The following is an 18,071-nucleotide window of genomic DNA, read 5'->3' on the forward strand; positions in this document are numbered from 1 at the left end:
GCCCTATCGTCATCGTCAATCAATCTCACCCTCCTGCGTCTCCTACCGACTTAGGCTTCCACCCCTGCCGATTTTATTGGCATAGTTCTCCCCTCGGAGGAGTCGCGGCTCCTCACGCATTCACTGATTATCCGACTGCGACGCCATTCTTTCCAGCTGTCGTACTTCCTCGCATTCACCGATCTGTCCCCCTCTTCTTTCACCCCCCCCCCCCCCCCCCTTGCTTGGTCCTACCTGTCCACACAAACGCCTGTCGCAGGCACAGCCCCGACCCGCATTTTCCCTCATAAGCATCCGACCCTCCTCCTCCTCACTCGAACTACGTCCCGTCCAAGAATCATACCTTCATCCATCCGATCCCGTCTCTCGTGCCGTTCAGTCCTGTGGATTGATCCGGTCCAAAACAAACCAACCGGGTCTTTTCTCTATGTTCTGACCAGAGCAAGGCCTCTTCCATGTCCGCTAGCTTCCCATAGGTGAAGTTGACCATATTACCCATTTTCGCAATATCTCAGACCTACGCCAACCGTGCCTCATCGGCTCCTCATGCCCCGCTCCCGGCAAGCCGCTCGGTTTCCGAGCGAGGCTCCATCAGAGACCTCCAGCTCAACCTCTCCGGACCGCACCGTCGATGACGATACCGATTTCTTCACAGCCCAAGCCAACGATTCGCAATCGTCCATCGGGGTCGCCAACACCCGAGACTCCAGTCACCATGACTATTACATCCCTCTACCGCCGATCGGACGCCTTCCGCCGGAGATCCTCATTGCAATCTTCTCCAAGCTTAGCTCGCCTATGGATCTGCTCAGCTGCATGCGGGTGTGCCGCGGATGGGCTGCAAACTGTGTCGGGATCCTCTGGCATCGGCCGTCCTGTAACAACTGGGACAACATGAAGAGCATCACCGCCTCCGTCGGCAAGCTCGATAGTTTCTTCGAGTACTCGGCCTTGATCCGACGATTGAACCTCTCAGCGTTGACGCCTAATGTCAGTGACGGCACTGTCGTGCCTTTCGCCCAGTGCAAACGGATCGAACGTCTCACCTTGACGAATTGTTCCCAATTGACGGACAAAGGGGTGTCGGATTTGGTCGATGGAAACCGCCACCTCCAGGCATTAGATGTGTCGGAGCTGCGTTCGCTCACGGACCACACCCTCTACACAGTAGCGAGGAACTGTCCCCGGCTGCAAGGGTTGAATATTACTTCATGTGCCAAGGTGACGGACGACTCGTTAGTAGTGGTTTCACAGAACTGTCGACAGATCAAGAGGGTAAGCGATAGCAGTCGTTATCCACGGAGGTTCTGAGCTAACATACCGCAGCTAAAATTAAACGGTGTCGGGCAGGTGACGGATAAGGCGATTATTTCCTTTGCGCAAAATTGCCCAGCTATCCTGGAGATCGACCTGCATGACTGCAAACTCGTCACCAATTCTTCAGTGACATGCTTGATGGCCACCTGCCCCAATCTTCGCGAACTGCGCCTCCCGCATTGTAGCAAAATCGATGATGCAGCATTCTTAGAGCTTCCAAAGCACCTCTCCATGGATAGCCTCCGCATCTTGGACCTGACGGCCTGCGAAAATGTCAAGGACGATGCTGTGGAACGAATCGTACAGTCGGCGCCCCGGTTACGAAACCTTGTGCTTGCCAAATGCCGTCTGATCACCGACCGTGCCGTGTGGGCGATCTGCAAGCTAGGGAAGAATCTACACTACGTCCATCTCGGTCATTGCTCCAACATCACAGATGCCGCTGTCATCCAGCTGGTCAAGTCCTGTAATCGGATCCGGTATATAGACCTTGCATGCTGTAACCTCCTTACCGACCTTAGCGTGCAGCAGTTGGCAACGTTGCCGAAGCTCAGACGGGTCGGATTGGTCAAGTGCCAGCTGATCACAGACTTGAGCATCAAGGCCTTGGCTCGGTCGAGTGCGTCCCACCATCAGTTGGGAGTCAGTAGCTTAGAGCGGGTTCATCTGAGTTACTGCGTCCGCCTAACCAGGAAGGTGAGTGTGAGCTTCTATAGTACGATGTCATAACCACTGACCGACCAGGGAATTCATGAGCTGCTCAACAACTGTCCACGCCTCACCCATCTCAGTCTTACAGGGGTGCAGGAATTCCTCCGGGAAGAGCTCACCGTATTCTGTCGCGAAGCCCCGGCAGAGTTCACCCACCAGCAACGGGACGTCTTTTGTGTCTTTAGCGGGGAGGGAGTCAACCGACTCCGGGATTTCTTTAACCGGACAAGGTCTCCCATCCGGGATATCACCGAGGCGACAATGTACGACGACGACGAAGAATTAGACGAGGAAGAGGGCCAAGTGACTGGGCTCATGCATGCGACCGCGATTCACGACTCCGATGAATACATTGATATTACCCCCCAGACCTGATCCTGATACCCATCTCTACCCGATATCTTTTGATTTCTTCAGCAGCCATTTTTATTCGTTCCTCCTCTGTGTTATCACATAGTGTTTCTTTTCCCGCTTGGCTCTTTGGTGCGGCGTGGACTCGACCTTCAGCAGTTGAGACTCGCGGCTTTTCGTGGCGAATGCATTGGTAGCGGTTGTATGGTCGGTCATGTGTTTAATGGTTATCTGTGGTTTCTATTGGAATGCAGTTGCTAGCAGACTGGCGGAAGCAGTAGATGCTGGGGCGATGAAGGGTACCAGGTCTATGTATGTGGCCGTATCATCTACATAGTGAGATCTGCATTGAGGGCGTTTTGCTTTCGGGCTTAGTTAGGTACTTGAGGATATACCCGGTTATTATCCATGGATGTAGCATGAAGCATCCCATTGTATATCATGTGAGCCTGACGATCCTGGCATCCACCGTCCCCGCCTTCCGTTCCGCCTTGGCAGATCCGATTGCATCACATCCATTTACATCAACTTGCATCCCATCTCTCTGCTTGTCATCGCTCGCGGTGTTCTTGAAGTCGTCCTGATGGCGCCTCTCAAGATGTCTCGGGCCAATCCTTTCGCCTTCACGCCATGGCCCGTCAGCCTGATTACCTCCGTCGTCTACCTCGCCCTGGTGATTCCGCTGCTTGTCGTCCACCATCTCGTACCTTCGCCCCCTTCGACAAATCCCCGTGGCCTCGATATCGGAGAAGCCTGGGCGGACCTCCAGGATCTGACTCGCGGGTTTCGGCCTTACAACTCCCATCAAAACGACGTCGTTCATGAGTGGTTGTTAAACCGCATCAACAGCATCTTGCACGCCGCGCCGTCCGACGCGGCGTATCGCGCCCTCGACGAAGAGAAGCCAGATGTGTTCGTGTTCGACGACCAGACTTCAAACCTCACATTTACCAGTGACACCATCACCGCCGCGAACATTGGTGTCTACTTCGAGGGCACCAACATCCTCGTCTACATCCGCGGGTCGGAGGACGACCAAGACCGGTGGTGGGAAACCCCGCATGGCGCGCCGTCCGGCAGAGGCGGCGTCCTCGTGAACGCACACTACGACAGCGTATCGACCGGGTATGGGGCGACGGACGACGGTGTCGGCGTGGTGACCTGTCTCCAGCTTATCAAATACTTCACCACACCGGGTCACGCCCCTCGCCGCGGCCTGGTCGTGCTGTTCAACAACGGTGAGGAGGACTTCCTCAACGGCGCGCGTGTCTACAGCCAACACCCGCTTTCCAAGCTACCGCACACCTTCCTGAACCTGGAGGGCGCCGGCGCCGGCGGCCGGGCCACGCTGTTCCGCAGCTCCGACACAGAAGTCACCCGCGCGTATATGCACTCGCAACACCCCTTCGGGTCGGTCCTCAGCGCGAACGGCTTCGAGGCGGGCCTGATAAGCAGTCAGACGGACTATGTCGTCTTTGAGGGGAACATGGGACTGCGCGGGCTCGACGTCGCGTTTATTGAGCCCCGCGCGCGGTACCATACCGATCAGGACGACACGCGGCACACGAGCAAGAGCTCACTGTGGCATATGCTGTCGGCGGCGGTGGCGACGACGTCTGCGCTGGTGTCGGACTCGAGCGATCGGTTCGACGGGCCGCCGCAGAAGGAGGGCCATATTGCCAGTGGTACGGGCACGCGCGCCGTGTGGTTCGACCTGTTCGGGAGCACGTTTGTGGTGTTCCGGCTGCATACGCTGTTTGCGCTGTCGGTGACCTTGCTCATCGTCGCGCCGTTAGTGCTGCTGGCAACGAGCGTGGCGCTCAGCCGCGCGGACCGGATGTATCTGTTTCGGTCATCTGCGAAGGCCGAGGACGGCATGGCGGCGGTTTCGCTGCGCGGGACTCGGGGCTTCTTCCGATTCCCGTTTGTGTTTGTTATCCCGACGGCCATCACGGTTGCTCTGGCGTATCTGGTCACCAAGGTGAACCCTTATATCGTCCATAGCAGCGAGTATGCGGTGTGGAGCATGATGATGTCGGCGTGGTTCTTTCTGGCGTGGTTCGTCGCCCGCGTGGCCGACTTCGCCCGTCCTTCGGCCTTGTATCGTGTCTACACGCTGACGTGGATGTTCGTCCTGACCTGGGTCCTCCTGGTTGTTTCGACTGTCTACGGGAACCGGTGGGGTCTCTCCGGGGGTTACTTTGCGTTCTTCTTCTTTGCCGGCACATTCGTAGCTACGTGGGTCGCTTACCTGGAGCTCTTTTCCCTGCCGCGGAAATCGGATTATGCTAGCACCTTGACAGAATCTTCGCGACGGGGGAGTGCGTACGGCAGCCGGCGAGGGATCGGTTCTGGGGGAGACGGTGAGGAGGATGACGACGACGAAGATGATGAGGAGGAGCCGACGGAGTCAACGTCCCTCCTGGGCAGTGGACAGCGGACGACGTTTGCCAACTATGTGCGGGTTGGCGGTGACCACACCGCCGGGGAGATGGACGAGACCGACCCCAACGTGTACGGTCATGAGCAGCGGTGGAGTGCGCATATGCCACGGTGGACCTGGCTCCTGCAGTTCCTCCTGATTGCGCCGCTGGTGCTGATCTTTATCGGGCCGATTGCGCTCCTGTTGACTAGCGCTCTCCACCAGACCGGACAGGATGGGGGGTCGCCCCTTTTTATCTATATCGCCATGGCCGCCCTGACGACGCTGCTTCTCACTCCCCTGCTACCGTTCGTGCACAGGTATACCCACCACATCCCGATCTTCTTGCTGGCCATCTTCGTTGGCACGCTGATCTACAACCTCGCCGCGTTCCCGTTCTCGGCCAACAACCGTCTGAAGCTGTTCTTCATCCAGGAGGTGGATCTCGACGCCGGGACAAACCGTGCCTCGCTGACGGGCATACCCCCTGTCGTCGAGGATGTGGCGCAAAATCTCCCCAGCGCCGCCAACCAGACCGTCGCGTGCGACTGGCTCCGCAACCGTGTCCAGTGTTCCTGGGACGGGTTAACGCCGCGGGTGGCTGATGCGGAGAACCTGCAGGATTGGGTCTCGTTCACAGCGACGAGGAATTCCGACAGGGGTGCGGCGGCCGCGCGCATCCGGGTTTCGGGCAAGGACACGCGCGCGTGCAAGCTGGTCTTCGACGCGCCGGTCTCCGCCTTTGAGGTTGCGGGGTCTGCCGCGTCCGACCCGCGCTTCCCGCATGATTCCCCGGCGGGAACGAAGGAGATCCGGCTCTGGAGTCGGGAGTGGGAGCATGAGTGGACGGTGGATGTGGAATGGGCGGAGGGAGAGGAGGCCGCACGGACGGGCCGAGTAGTGTGTCTCTGGAGCGACCAGAACCAGCGCGGGTTGATCCCGGCGCTGGACGAGGTGCTGCAGTATGCGCCAAGCTGGGTGGGAGTGAGTAAGCTGTCGGACGGGCTGGTGGAGGGGAGCCGACGGTTTGAAGTGGGATGATCATCTGAGTCAGATGTATATAGACCGTATCGGGCAATGCAGGAATGAAGTCATCGGGCGAAGTCGTGGAGACGGCCAGGAAGGGACTAGCGGGGATTCTATTCTGGGCTCCCCCACAACCCCGGACTTTCTTCTTCTTACCTCCTCTCTTCTTCTTCTTCTGCCTCTTCTCCGACACCCTCCACCATGGACCATGGCCAGTAGTCGTGCCCCCGGAGATGGCATCACCGGCGGTTATACCGGCGACAGCCTCGTCACTCGCATCGCCATCGCTACCTTCGCCGGAATCACCTGGTACAATGCCATCGAGCTGATCGTCCTCGTCTTCGTCACCTTCGCCAAATATCGCGGCGTCTACTTCTGGAGTCTGCTCGTGTCTTCCTCCCTGGGCTTGATTCCCTATGCCATCGGCTTCCTCACCAAGTTCTACCACCTCTTCGACACCGGCCTCGCCGTCACCTTTGTCACCATCGGCTGGTATTGCATGGTCACCGGCCAGTCCATCGTGCTATACTCCCGCTTACACTTGGTCCTCCCCAATCCGCGTTTGCTGCGCCGCGTCCTGACCATGATTATCATCAACGCCATCCTCCTGCACATCCCGACCACTGTGCTCACCTATGGCTCCAACCTGGCAAGCGAGAAGGCCGCCTACATCAACGGCTACAATGTCATGGAAAAGATCCAGATGACGGGCTTCTGCCTCCAGGAGTTTATCTTGTCCGCCATCTACATTGTCGAGACCATCCGCATGCTGCGCCTCGATCCCGACCGCTCCAAGCGCAAGATCATGTACCAGCTCGTCGCCATCAACATTATCATTATCGCCATGGACCTGGCCCTGATCATCGTCGAGTACAACAATCTCTACATCATGGAGACCATGATCAAGGGCGTCATCTACAGCATCAAACTCAAGCTAGAGTTCGCCGTGCTGGGCAAGCTCGTCCACATCGTCCGCCACCACGTCTTCAAGACCGAGACTGTCACCCACGCCGTGAGGACGCCGACCGGCGAGTTCCCCGATTTTGTCGACGCCACCCGCGTCACCTCCGATCTCACCCACGCCCTCACGGCCGCTTCCGCCGCCCCCCGCCGTCGCGACCATCCCTACATGGACTCCGATGATGTGGCCATTGCCATGTTCGAGCATTCCGGCCACCGCGAAACCGGCACCTCCGAAGTCTCACACTCGTGGAGTGGTGAAACCCAGACGAGCCTTCGGTGTGATTCGGATTTGTGGCCTCGCAAACCCAGCAGCATTTACTTCAAGGGATCCGATCCGGACTGATCCCTGAACTTTATCCACCCCCCCTTGGTTTTCATGAATGACGAGCTATGAGTCACGCCCGCTGGATCGACGCCGTTGGATTCGTCGAGTACTGTTTATATACCCGGTTTGTATACTTGTGGAAGAGGCCTGTTCCGCTGGTTCATGTGGGTCTGAGCCAGGAACGAGCCGAAGCTGGAGACCTGAATCTGGGATGAGGCTTAGTATATCGAAGCAAAAAAAAAATACGATAATGATTGACCCGGCTGATCGCATCGACAGCCAACTAGACTACATTCCTCGGCGTTAGCCGGCGACCGCCGATCCCCCCCCCGTAGTTTAATATCCACGACTCTAATCCACCATCGCCGCCCGTGGAATGTTCAGCCCTCCAACGGCGGCAGCAGCTTCAGATCCACAAACTCCCGCAGCGTCTGGAACAGCGACTCGCACGAGTCCACGTACCCTAGGAACCCCAGCTTCCGCGCCTTGCCCATACTAAAGTACGACGGATACGACACGCCCAGCGAATTATCCGCAAATCCAAACACCGCATCCACATCCTCCACCACCTCGTCCCATCGCACCCCGGTCTGCTCCACAATCTCTCTCCACGCGCGCCGCACCGGCTCCGACTTGGCCCACTCCGTCAGCAAAAACCGATACCGCCGCACGCCGGGGCCGCCGTACCCGCGCGGCGGCGGGTCATATGCCGTGCGGCGCTCGCGCCAGACGACATCACCCCCCGCACCCTCATCCGGCGGCCCTTCACCCTCGATGCCGAAGTGGGCAGCCAGCATCGGCCAGAACAGGCGCCACGTGAAGGGCGAGCCGTCGCAGACGTTGAAGCTCTGGTCGCGGGCGCCAGGCGTCAACGCGGCCCACTCGGCCAGATAGGCGTTCATGCGCGCGGTCGACAAGTCCATGGGGGTTTCCCAGGCGCGGAGGTCGGCCGGGTAGACGAGCTTCTGGTGGAGGTGCCGCTGCACGGTGGCGTAGATGCCCAGCGGCAGGGCGAGATTCATGACGACGGTCGTGGCGGCGCCGACGATCTGCGACGGCCGCGTCGTGGTCCACGAGGCACGGTGCGCGGTGCAGAACTCCACCAGCAGGTCTTCCTGCGGGTAGTAGAAGTTGGGCTCGAGCGTCACGCGCGGCTGCGACTCGACCTGCGGGATGGCCGTGGGGCCGAGGTGCACGCCGTAGTATTTGGCGCCGAGCTGGAGCACGATGTGCTTCGGCGGCGTGCCGTTGGTGGCTAGCGCCGCGAGGAAGTTGGACAGCAGCGCGGTGTTGACGCGCACCAGCTCGTCGGCGTCGCTCCAGAGGCTGTTGTCGCTGCCGGGCTTCGGTGGCGGCTGGATGTACGCGAAGAAGAAGACGTAGTCGGCGTGGACGCCGTGCGTGCGCAGCTGCGCGGCAATGGTCTCGACGGACGCAAGGAGGTCGATCGAGACGTGGGTTACCTGCGTGGGGAGCGTGATGGATGGCGGTTTCCGCGAGAGAGAGAAGATCTTCTTCCACCGGGATGGCGCTTCACTGAGCACGTCTACCTGTGGGCTATTAGATGGTGTCGGAGGATGGAGGGCTTGGGGGTACCATGTATTTCCCGGAGATGCCGTTCGTGCCCACCACGATGGCGCTCATGTCATGTTGGTTGGGGAATGTAGGCAGTCCGTGGTAGATGCCTTTCGTGTGGACGGTGTATTCGGTCATGGTGCGTGGATGATGATGCATCGTATTGATGCGGACGGTTGCTGGAAGTTGACTCTTTATACTACCTGGGTTAGATTTCTAAGCATGCGGGGTTGTTTGAATGGAGAAGGGCTGGTCGTCTGAGATGCATGTTGAAGTATACAAGTGTGTCCAGAATGGTTGATATAGTTCCGCATTGGGTCATATTCCATCCCGCATACTCTACCGCATGTATACTCGCCAGTTCCATCACCTCCATCACCCCTCTTGCGCATCCCTTGACAAGCAGGGCAGTACTCCCCGGCTATATGGACTCCTGCAGATCCTTTGACCTTACCCCGGATATGGGGGCTGATCATGCGGGGTCTCCTCAAGCTACGGGATATCCCCAGATGCATACAGCCGTACTTAATCCAACTCCACCACGTCCAATTCAACAGACAGTCACCAGGAAGTGCAATGGACATCTGCATTGTGTGAATCTCTCTCGACAGGTCTGGTCGACATACTTACACACGCATTGATTGCCACGATGTTCATAGAGCAACTCCTCCTCCACGTCTAGTATCAGACTTTCTTTCGGCCCGAGGTGTTGAACATCCTGTAATCCTTTCCTACAATGGCAATCAGTACCTCCGTCGTCAGAGGGGATCGGTGGAGAATCCCTGAACTATAGATAAGCTTGTCCCCGGCGCCGAGCATCCCCCATGAGCATCCCCCATCCCAGGGACCCATCATCCTCACCATGCTGCAGAAAATCGTCATCAACACCTACAATCTCTGGATTGTCATCTTCGTGGCCATCGGCACCATTGCCTGTGCCTACGGGCTGGCCGTAATCGGCTCCACCGTCGGCCAGCCCAGCTTCTACACCTACTTCCAGCTTGCCAACGAAGGCGAACCGGGCTACGCCCACACCACCAACATGATCGGAGCGCTGAACGGCCTCAACTCGGCCGGCGCCGTCGCCGGCTGCATCCTGCAGGCCTGGAGCGCCGACGCCTACGGCCGGAAATGGACCATGAACCTGGGTCTGGCCGTGCTCATCGTCGGCGGCGCCCTCTGCGCCGGCACCGTCCACCTGGCCATGTTCATGGTCGGCCGCTTCGTCGCGGGCGTCGGCTCCGGCGTGCTCGCCTGCATCGTGCCCACCTATCAGGCTGAGGTGTCCACGGCCGAGACCCGCGGGGCCATGGTCGCCGTCACTGGCATCATGTACGCTGTCGGGTACGCTCTCGCCGCATGGCTGGGCTTCGCCTGCTATTACATGTCGTCATCCAGCCCGGCCGCCTCCTTCGCATGGCGCTTCCCGCTAGCCGTGCAGACGCTGTTTCCGCTGGTCGTGCTCGCCGGCAGCGCGCTCGTGCCCGAGTCCCCGCGGTGGATGCTCCAGCAGGGCCGGCGCGACGAGGCCTTCGCCATCGTGGCGCGGCTGCACCGCACCCCAGACGACCTCAACGACGTCCGCGCCCGCCAGGAGTTCTACCTCATGGAGAAGCAGTTCCAGCTGGACCAGTCGCTGAGCGCCACCGCCGGCTGGGGCGAGCTGTTCCGCACCGCCGCCAACCGGCGCCGCGCCCTGGTTGCCTTCCTGCTCATGTGGGGGGACCAGTTCCTGGGCATCTACGTGCTGACCAACTACGGCGTGCTCATCTACGCCAGCCTGGGCATGAAGGGCTCCATCCCGCTGCTGCTGTACGCCTGCTGCACCTCCATGACCCTCATCGGGAACACCTGGACCGCCTTCTACGTCGACCGCCACGGCCGCCGCAAGTTCCTGCTGACCGGCTCGACCGGCTGTACTCTGTCGCTGGTGTTCCTGTGCGCGCTGTCCGCGCGCTACCTGGGGACCGATCATGCGCCGGGCCTGCGCGCTGCTGTCTTCTTCATCTACTTCTACACCTTCTGGTGGTGCTTCTTCATGGACGCCACCCAGTACATCTACGTCGCCGAGATTTTCCCCAACCACCTGCGCAGCCGCGGCGTCGCCCTGGGCATCGGCGCGTTCTATCTCTCCTCCGAGGTGACCCTCGTGGGGGCGCCGGTGGCGCTGGACCGCATCGGTTGGCGGTTCTACCTGGTGCTGATTATTCCGTCGCTTGTATATATCACGTTGATCTACTTCCTGTTCCCCGAGACGAAAGGCCGCACACTGGAGGAGATCGGCGCCTTGTTTGGCGACGAGGAGGGCGTGGCTGCGCATTGGTATGATCTGTCGCCGGAGGAGCGGGAGAAGGTCATGGAGGAGGCCCTGCAAGACGCCGATAAGGGGCTTCCTGCGGCGGAGAGTAAGAGTGATGAAGACAAACCGAAGGCCGTTCATGTTGAGGGTTGACGGGGGAGTTGGGTACTAGAGACTACTGTCGGCTGATGCTACAATGAGTGGCTTGAATTGAAGATATCTAGATCGGGAAAGACACGGAGAGGCTGTGATCGTGGATAGAATACGAGGTGTTTACTGCAGCTGGCTTTTCAGGATGCCACCGTGATTGAACGACCTGACGGATGTTGGTGGACGATGGAAGGTATGAGGTGATTCTTGTCTTGGTGTACTTTTAAGATGGCTGTTATAGATACTTATCCATCTTCTGGGAGAGATATGGGAGTTTAACCAGCAGTTACAGAGGCCGTGCCTGGCTTTAGGAAGTGTCGCCCTTGGCAACCTGAATGTGCCTGGAATAACTGCGTTCTACCTAAGCTGTGTCACGGGTCTCTTTATATACCATACGAGAACGAGTCGAACTGATACACCGGCCGAGACGAGAACACTCGATGGAGTCTGAGTGTGCAGATTATGGGAAAATCCCTACTCTCGTAGAGAAACTGGCTTTCGAACCAGATGAATGCCTTGTGGTTTCCAGTCTTCAATAGCTATACATCTCCATGATTCCTACCGACAGTCCATCGCCATATCCAAATAAACCATGCAAGCGAGACAAAATGACATAATCTTCGTCACAAATATAATTGGAATTGCATCCTTGCATAAATCATATCCTCATCAAAAATACCATCCCCATCACGTCGTCCTCCCATCACCCTCCGCAGCCCCAGAACTAGGACTCCCACCCGTCGCTTCAATAACCTGATCCACCGCCGCCCGACACTCGGGCATAGCACTCCTCATCTCGCGAGCGAGCACATCGCGAAACCCGGCAAATGCCTCCTTCTTTCCCTTCAGGTCCTGATTACCACGCTGGACAAGCTCGACGAACTCACGGGTGTAGATGTCCGGGTTGCGCGCGGCGTCGACATAGTCGATGATCTCGGGAGGAAGGTCGATCGTGGCGATGGGCGGGTCGTTGGGGTTTGCGTGGGATGGTTGGCCGGTGGAGTCTGGTTTGGTATGGGTGGAGAGAGTGGAGAGGGCGAGAGTGAGGTTTTTACTGTTATATTCTCCGTTGTTAACGGATGATGGATGATTTTCTAGGGAGGAGGGAGAGAGACAGACATCTTCCGGACGAGTTCTTGCTGCGTTTCCGGGCCTAGATAGCCGTGGACGGCGGATTGGATTTCGAAAAGATGCTGGATTACATCTTTCAGGTCGGCTGGGGCTGTTAGAGTGATAGTCCACTGCTGGAAGGGATGAGACGTACTGTCCACCGTGCTGAGGGTGACGGGGGCCATGGCATTGGGTTTGGGGAGGGAGGAAGTTGACGGAATGACGATTGAGGACGGAAAAGAGCCGCAGGAATCTGGGGGAGACTAACCCCATCGGGTAATCGTTCAGTTCCCGTAAAACGACCTTATTCGGACTTGCATTATTCTTTATCCAGACGGACAAACACGGTCGATGATCATCTCCTTATACTCTCTCACACTCTCTAATCAAGTAATATATATGGTAGAACATAATCAGTCCCCATAGTCTATACCCATACAAGCTCACATGCTGAACAATATGATCAAAGTACAACCAAAGCCATATTACACCTCCTTAGTCTTCACACTAGGGAGTTTCGGTATCTCGATTTCCGTCTCCATCTCGAGCCCGGACAGACTGGGGAACCTCCGGCTGAAGTTTGCCTCCCAGTCATCCCCGGGGCTCGTCGGCGTCGCCTGCACTGTGGGGCTGCGTTCGTGGCTCATGGCCCGCGACCCTTCTGAACCGCCGACCCGCAGGTTCTTGGGCTTTGGAGGGGCGACCGGCCGAGACGGTCCTGTGCGTTGGGTTTGCGTCGGTGCGTAGCTAGTCGATCCCGTGCCTTGCCGTGGCGGGGCCGATGGTGGCTCCCATCGGTCCTTCACCGGGGAGAATGTTTGTTCTTGTGGGCGCTCGGAGGCATAGTACGGCCCTGTGCTGCGCGTGTTGAGCCGATTCGGGTCGGGAAGGGGCTCGGATTGCTTTGCCTGCAAAGCTGTCTGCGACTCTTCTGTGAAGCGTCCATAGCCGGTTGCCGTCTTCGGGGGCAGACGTGGTTTGTTGCTCTCTTCCAGGAGCGACTGGACCCGGTTCTGGATGGCCGATGATCGCGAGGAATGCCCTCCCTCCCCGCTTTCCGCAACTTTGCGGCGGTACTCTGCCGCCGCAGATGCCACTCGCTTCTCTTCCTGCGACAGACGACGGCGCTCCAATTCCCGTCGCATCTCGGGGGAAATGTCGTCGGTTTCATTGTCAGACACCTGCAGAGGCTCGTCGGTGTAGTCGGCAGCGGTGGTCGGCAAAAGTGGCTTTGGGGGCTCGTCTGCGACCGGCGACTGCACTTTATTTTCTTGGTGCTCGAACCGGCGGAACGCCTCACCAAACCGGCCAGCAAACCGGTTCTTGGTGCCTGACAGCGATAGGGTAGAAAGACTCGATCGCTTATTATGCTTGGAGGCTCCACTGTAACGCTTCTCGCGTTTGCGATTAGTCTCTTCCTCTCTTGCCCGCAGGTAGTCAATATCCGACGTGATATTGCCCCGTTCGAAATTTTGATCCAAATCGGTCCTTGATTGTTGGAAGGATGTCCCAGGTTCATATGGACTCCTGGGATGATCAAGCGACGATCGAGCACTCTCTGATCCTCGTAGATCGAGCTTCGACCCTGCATGGACCGACAGGGGGCGGGCCTTGCTGTTGGCCGACTTGGACCTGCCCACAGGGTCATCGACCTCCAAGTGCGATGGTCGCAACCCTTCCAAGGAATTCCTAGCGGAGGAGGTTGATAAGTCGGAGATCCGGTCTGCAGAAACCCTTGCGCTTGGCTCGAGTCTGGCGGATGAACTCGTGGGCGAGGGAATCCTCGGCCTGAGGGCCCGCTTGTCCGCTTCGGCGGGCCACGGCTGGCTAGCCGGTCGAGGTTGACCATCCGGGGGCGGGAATTTATAAACCGGGCGGCTGGACGGTTTGAACTCGGACAATCCAGGTGTCGAAGGCGGCGAAGTCATGGTGCCGGTTGACACCATAGCGGGTTTTTGTGGGACCGGCTGGTACAGAGGCACTTGCGGCCGAGACGGCTCATCGCGACGCTCATTGAGTGGCTCGGTAGACCTTGCTTTCAGTGGGGATGGCTGAGGGGGTCGGCGAGGTAGCTCAGGACGCTGCTCGTGTCCAGAGGAGGGCCGCTTGACGAAGGCTTCATCGGCCAGGGCGTTGGTGAGGCGACGGGAAAGTTCCTCATCCTCCCCTTTGGTGTCCGACACTGTAGGCTCGAAGTCGAACTTTCCTCCTTTCTCATGCAGAATGTGGAATTGATCCAGCGAAGGAAATCGGTTGGTGAACTCGTCATGCGAGTTCTGACTCTTGTGTCCGCTACCACCATCAAGGACGGCAAATGGGTCGGAAGATCCGCGGAACGGGGACGGACTGGGCTTTGCTGAGTTATGTTGGGAAGCATTTGGTCTCGTGGGGCGCCCGCGCCGCATGGGAGCGATCTCAGGGATGATCTGTGTCTCTTGGACGGGAGGCGAGAACACCGCGCCGATCTGCGGTGTTTCTGTGGGAGAAGGCGGCAATTCTTGGTATCGACGAGCTTCTGATGTAGAGCGATGGGCGTAGATCTGTGGCTTGGTCAGATTATCAATCTAGTATACCGTTAAGGGCAGCATACATCTTTGATGGGACACTCCTTTCCTTGCATGTGACAAGCTTCACGTAAAACTTGGTAGATATTCGGGCGTTTCTGTGGGTTCTCCTTCAACATCGACGCTGTTGACTGTTAGCATGGTTCCGTTGGTATCATGTAGCGAGATCCTCACCGATAAGCATCCGCAAACGCTCCGAAAAGACGGGATAGCTAGGGAACTTGTAGCTCGCGTTCAAAATAGCCATCTGGCCGACCTCCTCGAACGGTGTTGTGTAGTAGCACAGCTTGTATAACAGCACGCCCAAAGCCCAGATGTCGCTCTTCTCATCGATTGGCTGCTTCCGGTAAACGTCAATCATTTCCGGACTGCGGTATTGGAGCGTGGTATGCCTCTGGACATCATCTTCGATCAATCGGCCTTCCGCGGCGGAGGTTGCAGCGGGACGAGGAGGCGCAGTGGAGCCAAAATCGCATAGCTTATAGCAAGAGGTGTTCCCGGCCCGCGAGATGAGGACATTCTCGACCTTCAGATCCCGGTGTAGCAAGGGGGGTTTCAAGTAGTGCATGCACGCCACGCCCTCGGCGATATCAGAGAAAATCTTGATGATCTCGGGCTCCGTCAGTCGATTCTGCAGTCGGGTGTTCATGAAGTCAATCAAGCCTCCACCGGAGCAGAACTCCATCAGGAGGAAGACCTCGAAACCGCCGCCGCGAAGCTGAGAGGCATGCGAATCAATGTACTTGACAATGTGCCGGTGTCCCTTCAACTTCTTCATGGTCTCGACCTCGGTGCGCATGTTGGCGAGGGCAGCCTTGTCCGGGACAGCCACCCGCTTCAGCACTGCACGTTCGGTGCCATCAATGGGCTGCGGGAGGCGCACGACGTAAACGTGGGCAAACCCGCCCTCCGAGAGGTATTTCTCCACCACTACCCGGTGGTTGCCCACCTGGACCTTCGTTCCTGGCAGGAAGGTTCCTGCAGGAGCAGCCATCGCAGCTACGGGGTTGTACGACGGGATCGGCCGATGGGATGCAGCGTGGCTCTGATAGGACTGGGAATTATGGTAGGACATGGCGGACGGGGAAAGCCCGCGAAGGGCGGGGAGTGAAAGTCGACGAACGTAGGGCGGTTATTGTCGCTGCATAGAGAGGCGTAAGAAAGGAAGGATAGTCAAGGAGGTCACTGGAGGGAGAGCGTCGACCTGGAGAGGACAGTTGGCGGTGGGGGCGGTACCTGACAGGAGCCCCCCCGATAAGGAGTCGGATGGGATGGCGAACGGGGAGGATGGTGCGACGAGGGGACAGAGAAGAGAGACAGACAGACGGAGGTGAGCGGCGAGAGAAGATTGAATGGAGACGGGGGGGGGGGGGGGAAGAAGGAGGAGACGCAATGAGCCTCAACTGACCAGCAGCAGCGATGATGCCGTCGGGGGAGCCGACATGATTGGTTGGGGCGACCAATTCCCCGAGATGCTGACTCAGCCTGCATTATCCGGTCTGTGCCTAACTATACAACGGAGTATGCCCATCTTCATACATTCCCTTTCTATAGTCAGTCAACCGCTTCTTCAAGGATCGGGTGATCATCAGGGACATTCTACCCACCTGGTCACGGGAAACGGGAGCATGACCATCATAGCCCTATGCATCTGACTGTAGCACTTGTGGAACAGTATCACGGATGCCCTCACATGATCCTCTACAGATGTCCAGTGGCTGTCGATGTCTCTTGATATTCAAGAGCATCCAATCGGTGGCGTATCAATTACCCTACGACCAAAAAGTCGAAGCAAGAAGCCAATCCCTTTCGTTTGTACATTATGTACATATCTCCTCCGAGACCATTTACTGACCCTGCCCAAAAGCGCCGCCCATCTTAGACATGTCAATCCCGAACTGGCTGGGGTCAACACCACCGAAGTCCGCTCCGCCGCCCTTACCCCCCAAGCAGAGTGCCTGCCTCTCAGCGGTCTTCTCGTCGCCAATGTTCTTAAATTGCTTGAAGGCCTTCTTGTCACCGCACACCTTCTCGAATTCATGCCACTTTTTCACCTCAACAACGCACTTGGTGACACCGGTACCGCTGCACAGATGGCCCTTAACAGCATCGCAGGCCTTTTGGGTATCGCCATCTTTGCCGCCCGAAGTGTTGATGGCGGCCTGGTTGCTGTCGCCGCAGTTTCCGACGTCAAAATTTGCCACGGCGAGGCTGGCAGAGGCGGCCAGGAGGAGGATAGACTTGAACTGCATTCTGTAGGTATGTCAGTAAGGTACTTTCAAACTAGATGGAATATACCAGACACGTACTTGGTTTGAGGTAGAGACAAGGTACTCTCAGGCACAAATATCAGTGGAATGTAGTAAGAGAATATAGCTTAAGTACTCGTGACTCCCAGGGAAGAAAGACAGGAAACCCGGGAGAACTACAGCCTTTTATAGTTAAATATGCCTCATTGTTTATGCACACCGTGTTTACACATTAACGATACGTTGACGCTTACTTTCCGATGGACGCTGGGGATGGACCTTCTTTGCCTTGTAACCTATGCCTGGAACTAATAGAAACACGGATTCCTGCTGAACCGAAGTAGGAGCCCAGGAACGATCGACAGTCAATTACCGAAGGATGCAAGAGATATGCCGAGATCTGCTGCATTAAAAATCGATATCCTCCATCTGGCGATGCCGATGAGATCGACGATTAAGCTTATTCCTGCAAGGGGACGCCACACTACTGAGGCACCTCAGATTGTGCAGGAACAAATTCTGTTATAACTCATGCAGCCTTACTGACTTGTACTTCCATATATTTAGCAATTTCAATGAATGAAGGAGGTTTGCATAGTGACGATATGGTCGGGATCGCTCGCCAAGGTCAGAGCCAGGCCATGAACATAATCAAATTGCCCTGCCTAGAGAATCTCCTGCTTGATCTGATAGTGATCAACAGTCAACCTTGAAAATTTATTGGTAATTCACATTGGCCTATATCATAGGTCCAAATCGGCCCCATCGAAGACCTAAAGGTGAAGTCAGATCTGAGACATCACATCTCGCGATATAAACTCACCTACCCGGACACTGCCTACCACGCACCTGAAGCAAGGGACTCTTTCTGCCAAGACGGCTTTGCATCCCGATGGAAGAGAGACCAATATCAATAGATGGCCTGGATTACAGAATAACCATCTAGGCTGGCCGTATGCGCTCTACCTTCGTGCTTCAGAATGATGTTGAAACAGCTCCGCATAAGCTA

The 18,071-nt window shown here is 57.2% G+C and overlaps 7 protein-coding genes across 7 annotated transcripts; 3 read left to right on the plus strand and 4 right to left on the minus strand.

Annotated features, from left to right (window-relative positions):
• Positions 1–546: 546 nt before the first annotated feature.
• On the plus strand, positions 547–5,842 carry BDV59DRAFT_191160 (uncharacterized protein; the record flags this gene model as incomplete). The annotated part of the gene is made up of 6 exons (XM_073691857.1): positions 547–822; positions 901–1,275; positions 1,327–2,013; positions 2,062–2,331; positions 2,446–2,473; positions 2,955–5,842. 6 exons carry the CDS (start codon positions 547–549, stop codon positions 5,840–5,842), a joined length of 4,524 nt encoding a protein of 1,507 aa, XP_073551363.1.
• Positions 5,843–5,992: 150 nt separating this feature from the next.
• BDV59DRAFT_171050 (uncharacterized protein) lies at positions 5,993–7,376 on the plus strand. The gene has a single exon (XM_073688516.1). It carries the CDS (start codon positions 6,036–6,038, stop codon positions 7,131–7,133), a length of 1,098 nt encoding a protein of 365 aa, XP_073551364.1. The 5' UTR covers positions 5,993–6,035; the 3' UTR covers positions 7,134–7,376.
• A 119-nt stretch (positions 7,377–7,495) lies between these two features.
• Positions 7,496–8,828, minus strand: BDV59DRAFT_198962 (SDR family oxidoreductase; the record flags this gene model as incomplete). Its single annotated transcript, XM_073693258.1, has 2 exons — positions 7,496–8,665; positions 8,712–8,828. The coding sequence occupies 2 exons, from the start codon at positions 8,826–8,828 to the stop codon at positions 7,496–7,498; spliced, it is 1,287 nt and encodes a 428-aa protein (XP_073551365.1).
• A 724-nt stretch (positions 8,829–9,552) lies between these two features.
• Positions 9,553–11,142, plus strand: BDV59DRAFT_198963 (general substrate transporter; the record flags this gene model as incomplete). The annotated part of the gene is made up of 1 exon (XM_073693259.1): positions 9,553–11,142. One exon carries the CDS (start codon positions 9,553–9,555, stop codon positions 11,140–11,142), a length of 1,590 nt encoding a protein of 529 aa, XP_073551366.1.
• A 450-nt stretch (positions 11,143–11,592) lies between these two features.
• On the minus strand, positions 11,593–12,448 carry nut2 (mediator complex subunit NUT2). The gene is made up of 3 exons (XM_073688517.1): positions 12,404–12,448; positions 12,259–12,355; positions 11,593–12,193 (listed from the first exon to the last, which is right to left on the minus strand). The coding sequence occupies exons 1-3, from the start codon at positions 12,432–12,434 to the stop codon at positions 11,827–11,829; spliced, it is 495 nt and encodes a 164-aa protein (XP_073551367.1). The 5' UTR covers positions 12,435–12,448; the 3' UTR covers positions 11,593–11,826.
• Positions 12,443–16,173, minus strand: BDV59DRAFT_171054 (putative serine/threonine protein kinase). The gene is made up of 4 exons (XM_073688518.1): positions 16,050–16,173; positions 14,988–15,954; positions 14,840–14,937; positions 12,443–14,789 (listed from the first exon to the last, which is right to left on the minus strand). The coding sequence occupies exons 2-4, from the start codon at positions 15,886–15,888 to the stop codon at positions 12,735–12,737; spliced, it is 3,054 nt and encodes a 1,017-aa protein (XP_073551368.1). The 5' UTR covers positions 15,889–15,954; positions 16,050–16,173; the 3' UTR covers positions 12,443–12,734.
• A 367-nt stretch (positions 16,174–16,540) lies between these two features.
• Positions 16,541–17,627, minus strand: BDV59DRAFT_171056 (uncharacterized protein). The gene is made up of 3 exons (XM_073688519.1): positions 17,408–17,627; positions 17,123–17,354; positions 16,541–17,066 (listed from the first exon to the last, which is right to left on the minus strand). The coding sequence occupies exon 3, from the start codon at positions 17,063–17,065 to the stop codon at positions 16,661–16,663; it is 405 nt and encodes a 134-aa protein (XP_073551369.1). The 5' UTR covers position 17,066; positions 17,123–17,354; positions 17,408–17,627; the 3' UTR covers positions 16,541–16,660.
• Positions 17,628–18,071: the final 444 nt, after the last annotated feature.

The sequence above is a fragment of the Aspergillus ambiguus genome (genome assembly GCF_047715705.1).
Source record: "Aspergillus ambiguus strain CBS 117.58 unplaced genomic scaffold BDV59scaffold_4, whole genome shotgun sequence".
In the NCBI taxonomy this organism is placed as follows: Eukaryota; Fungi; Ascomycota; class Eurotiomycetes; order Eurotiales; family Aspergillaceae; genus Aspergillus; species Aspergillus ambiguus.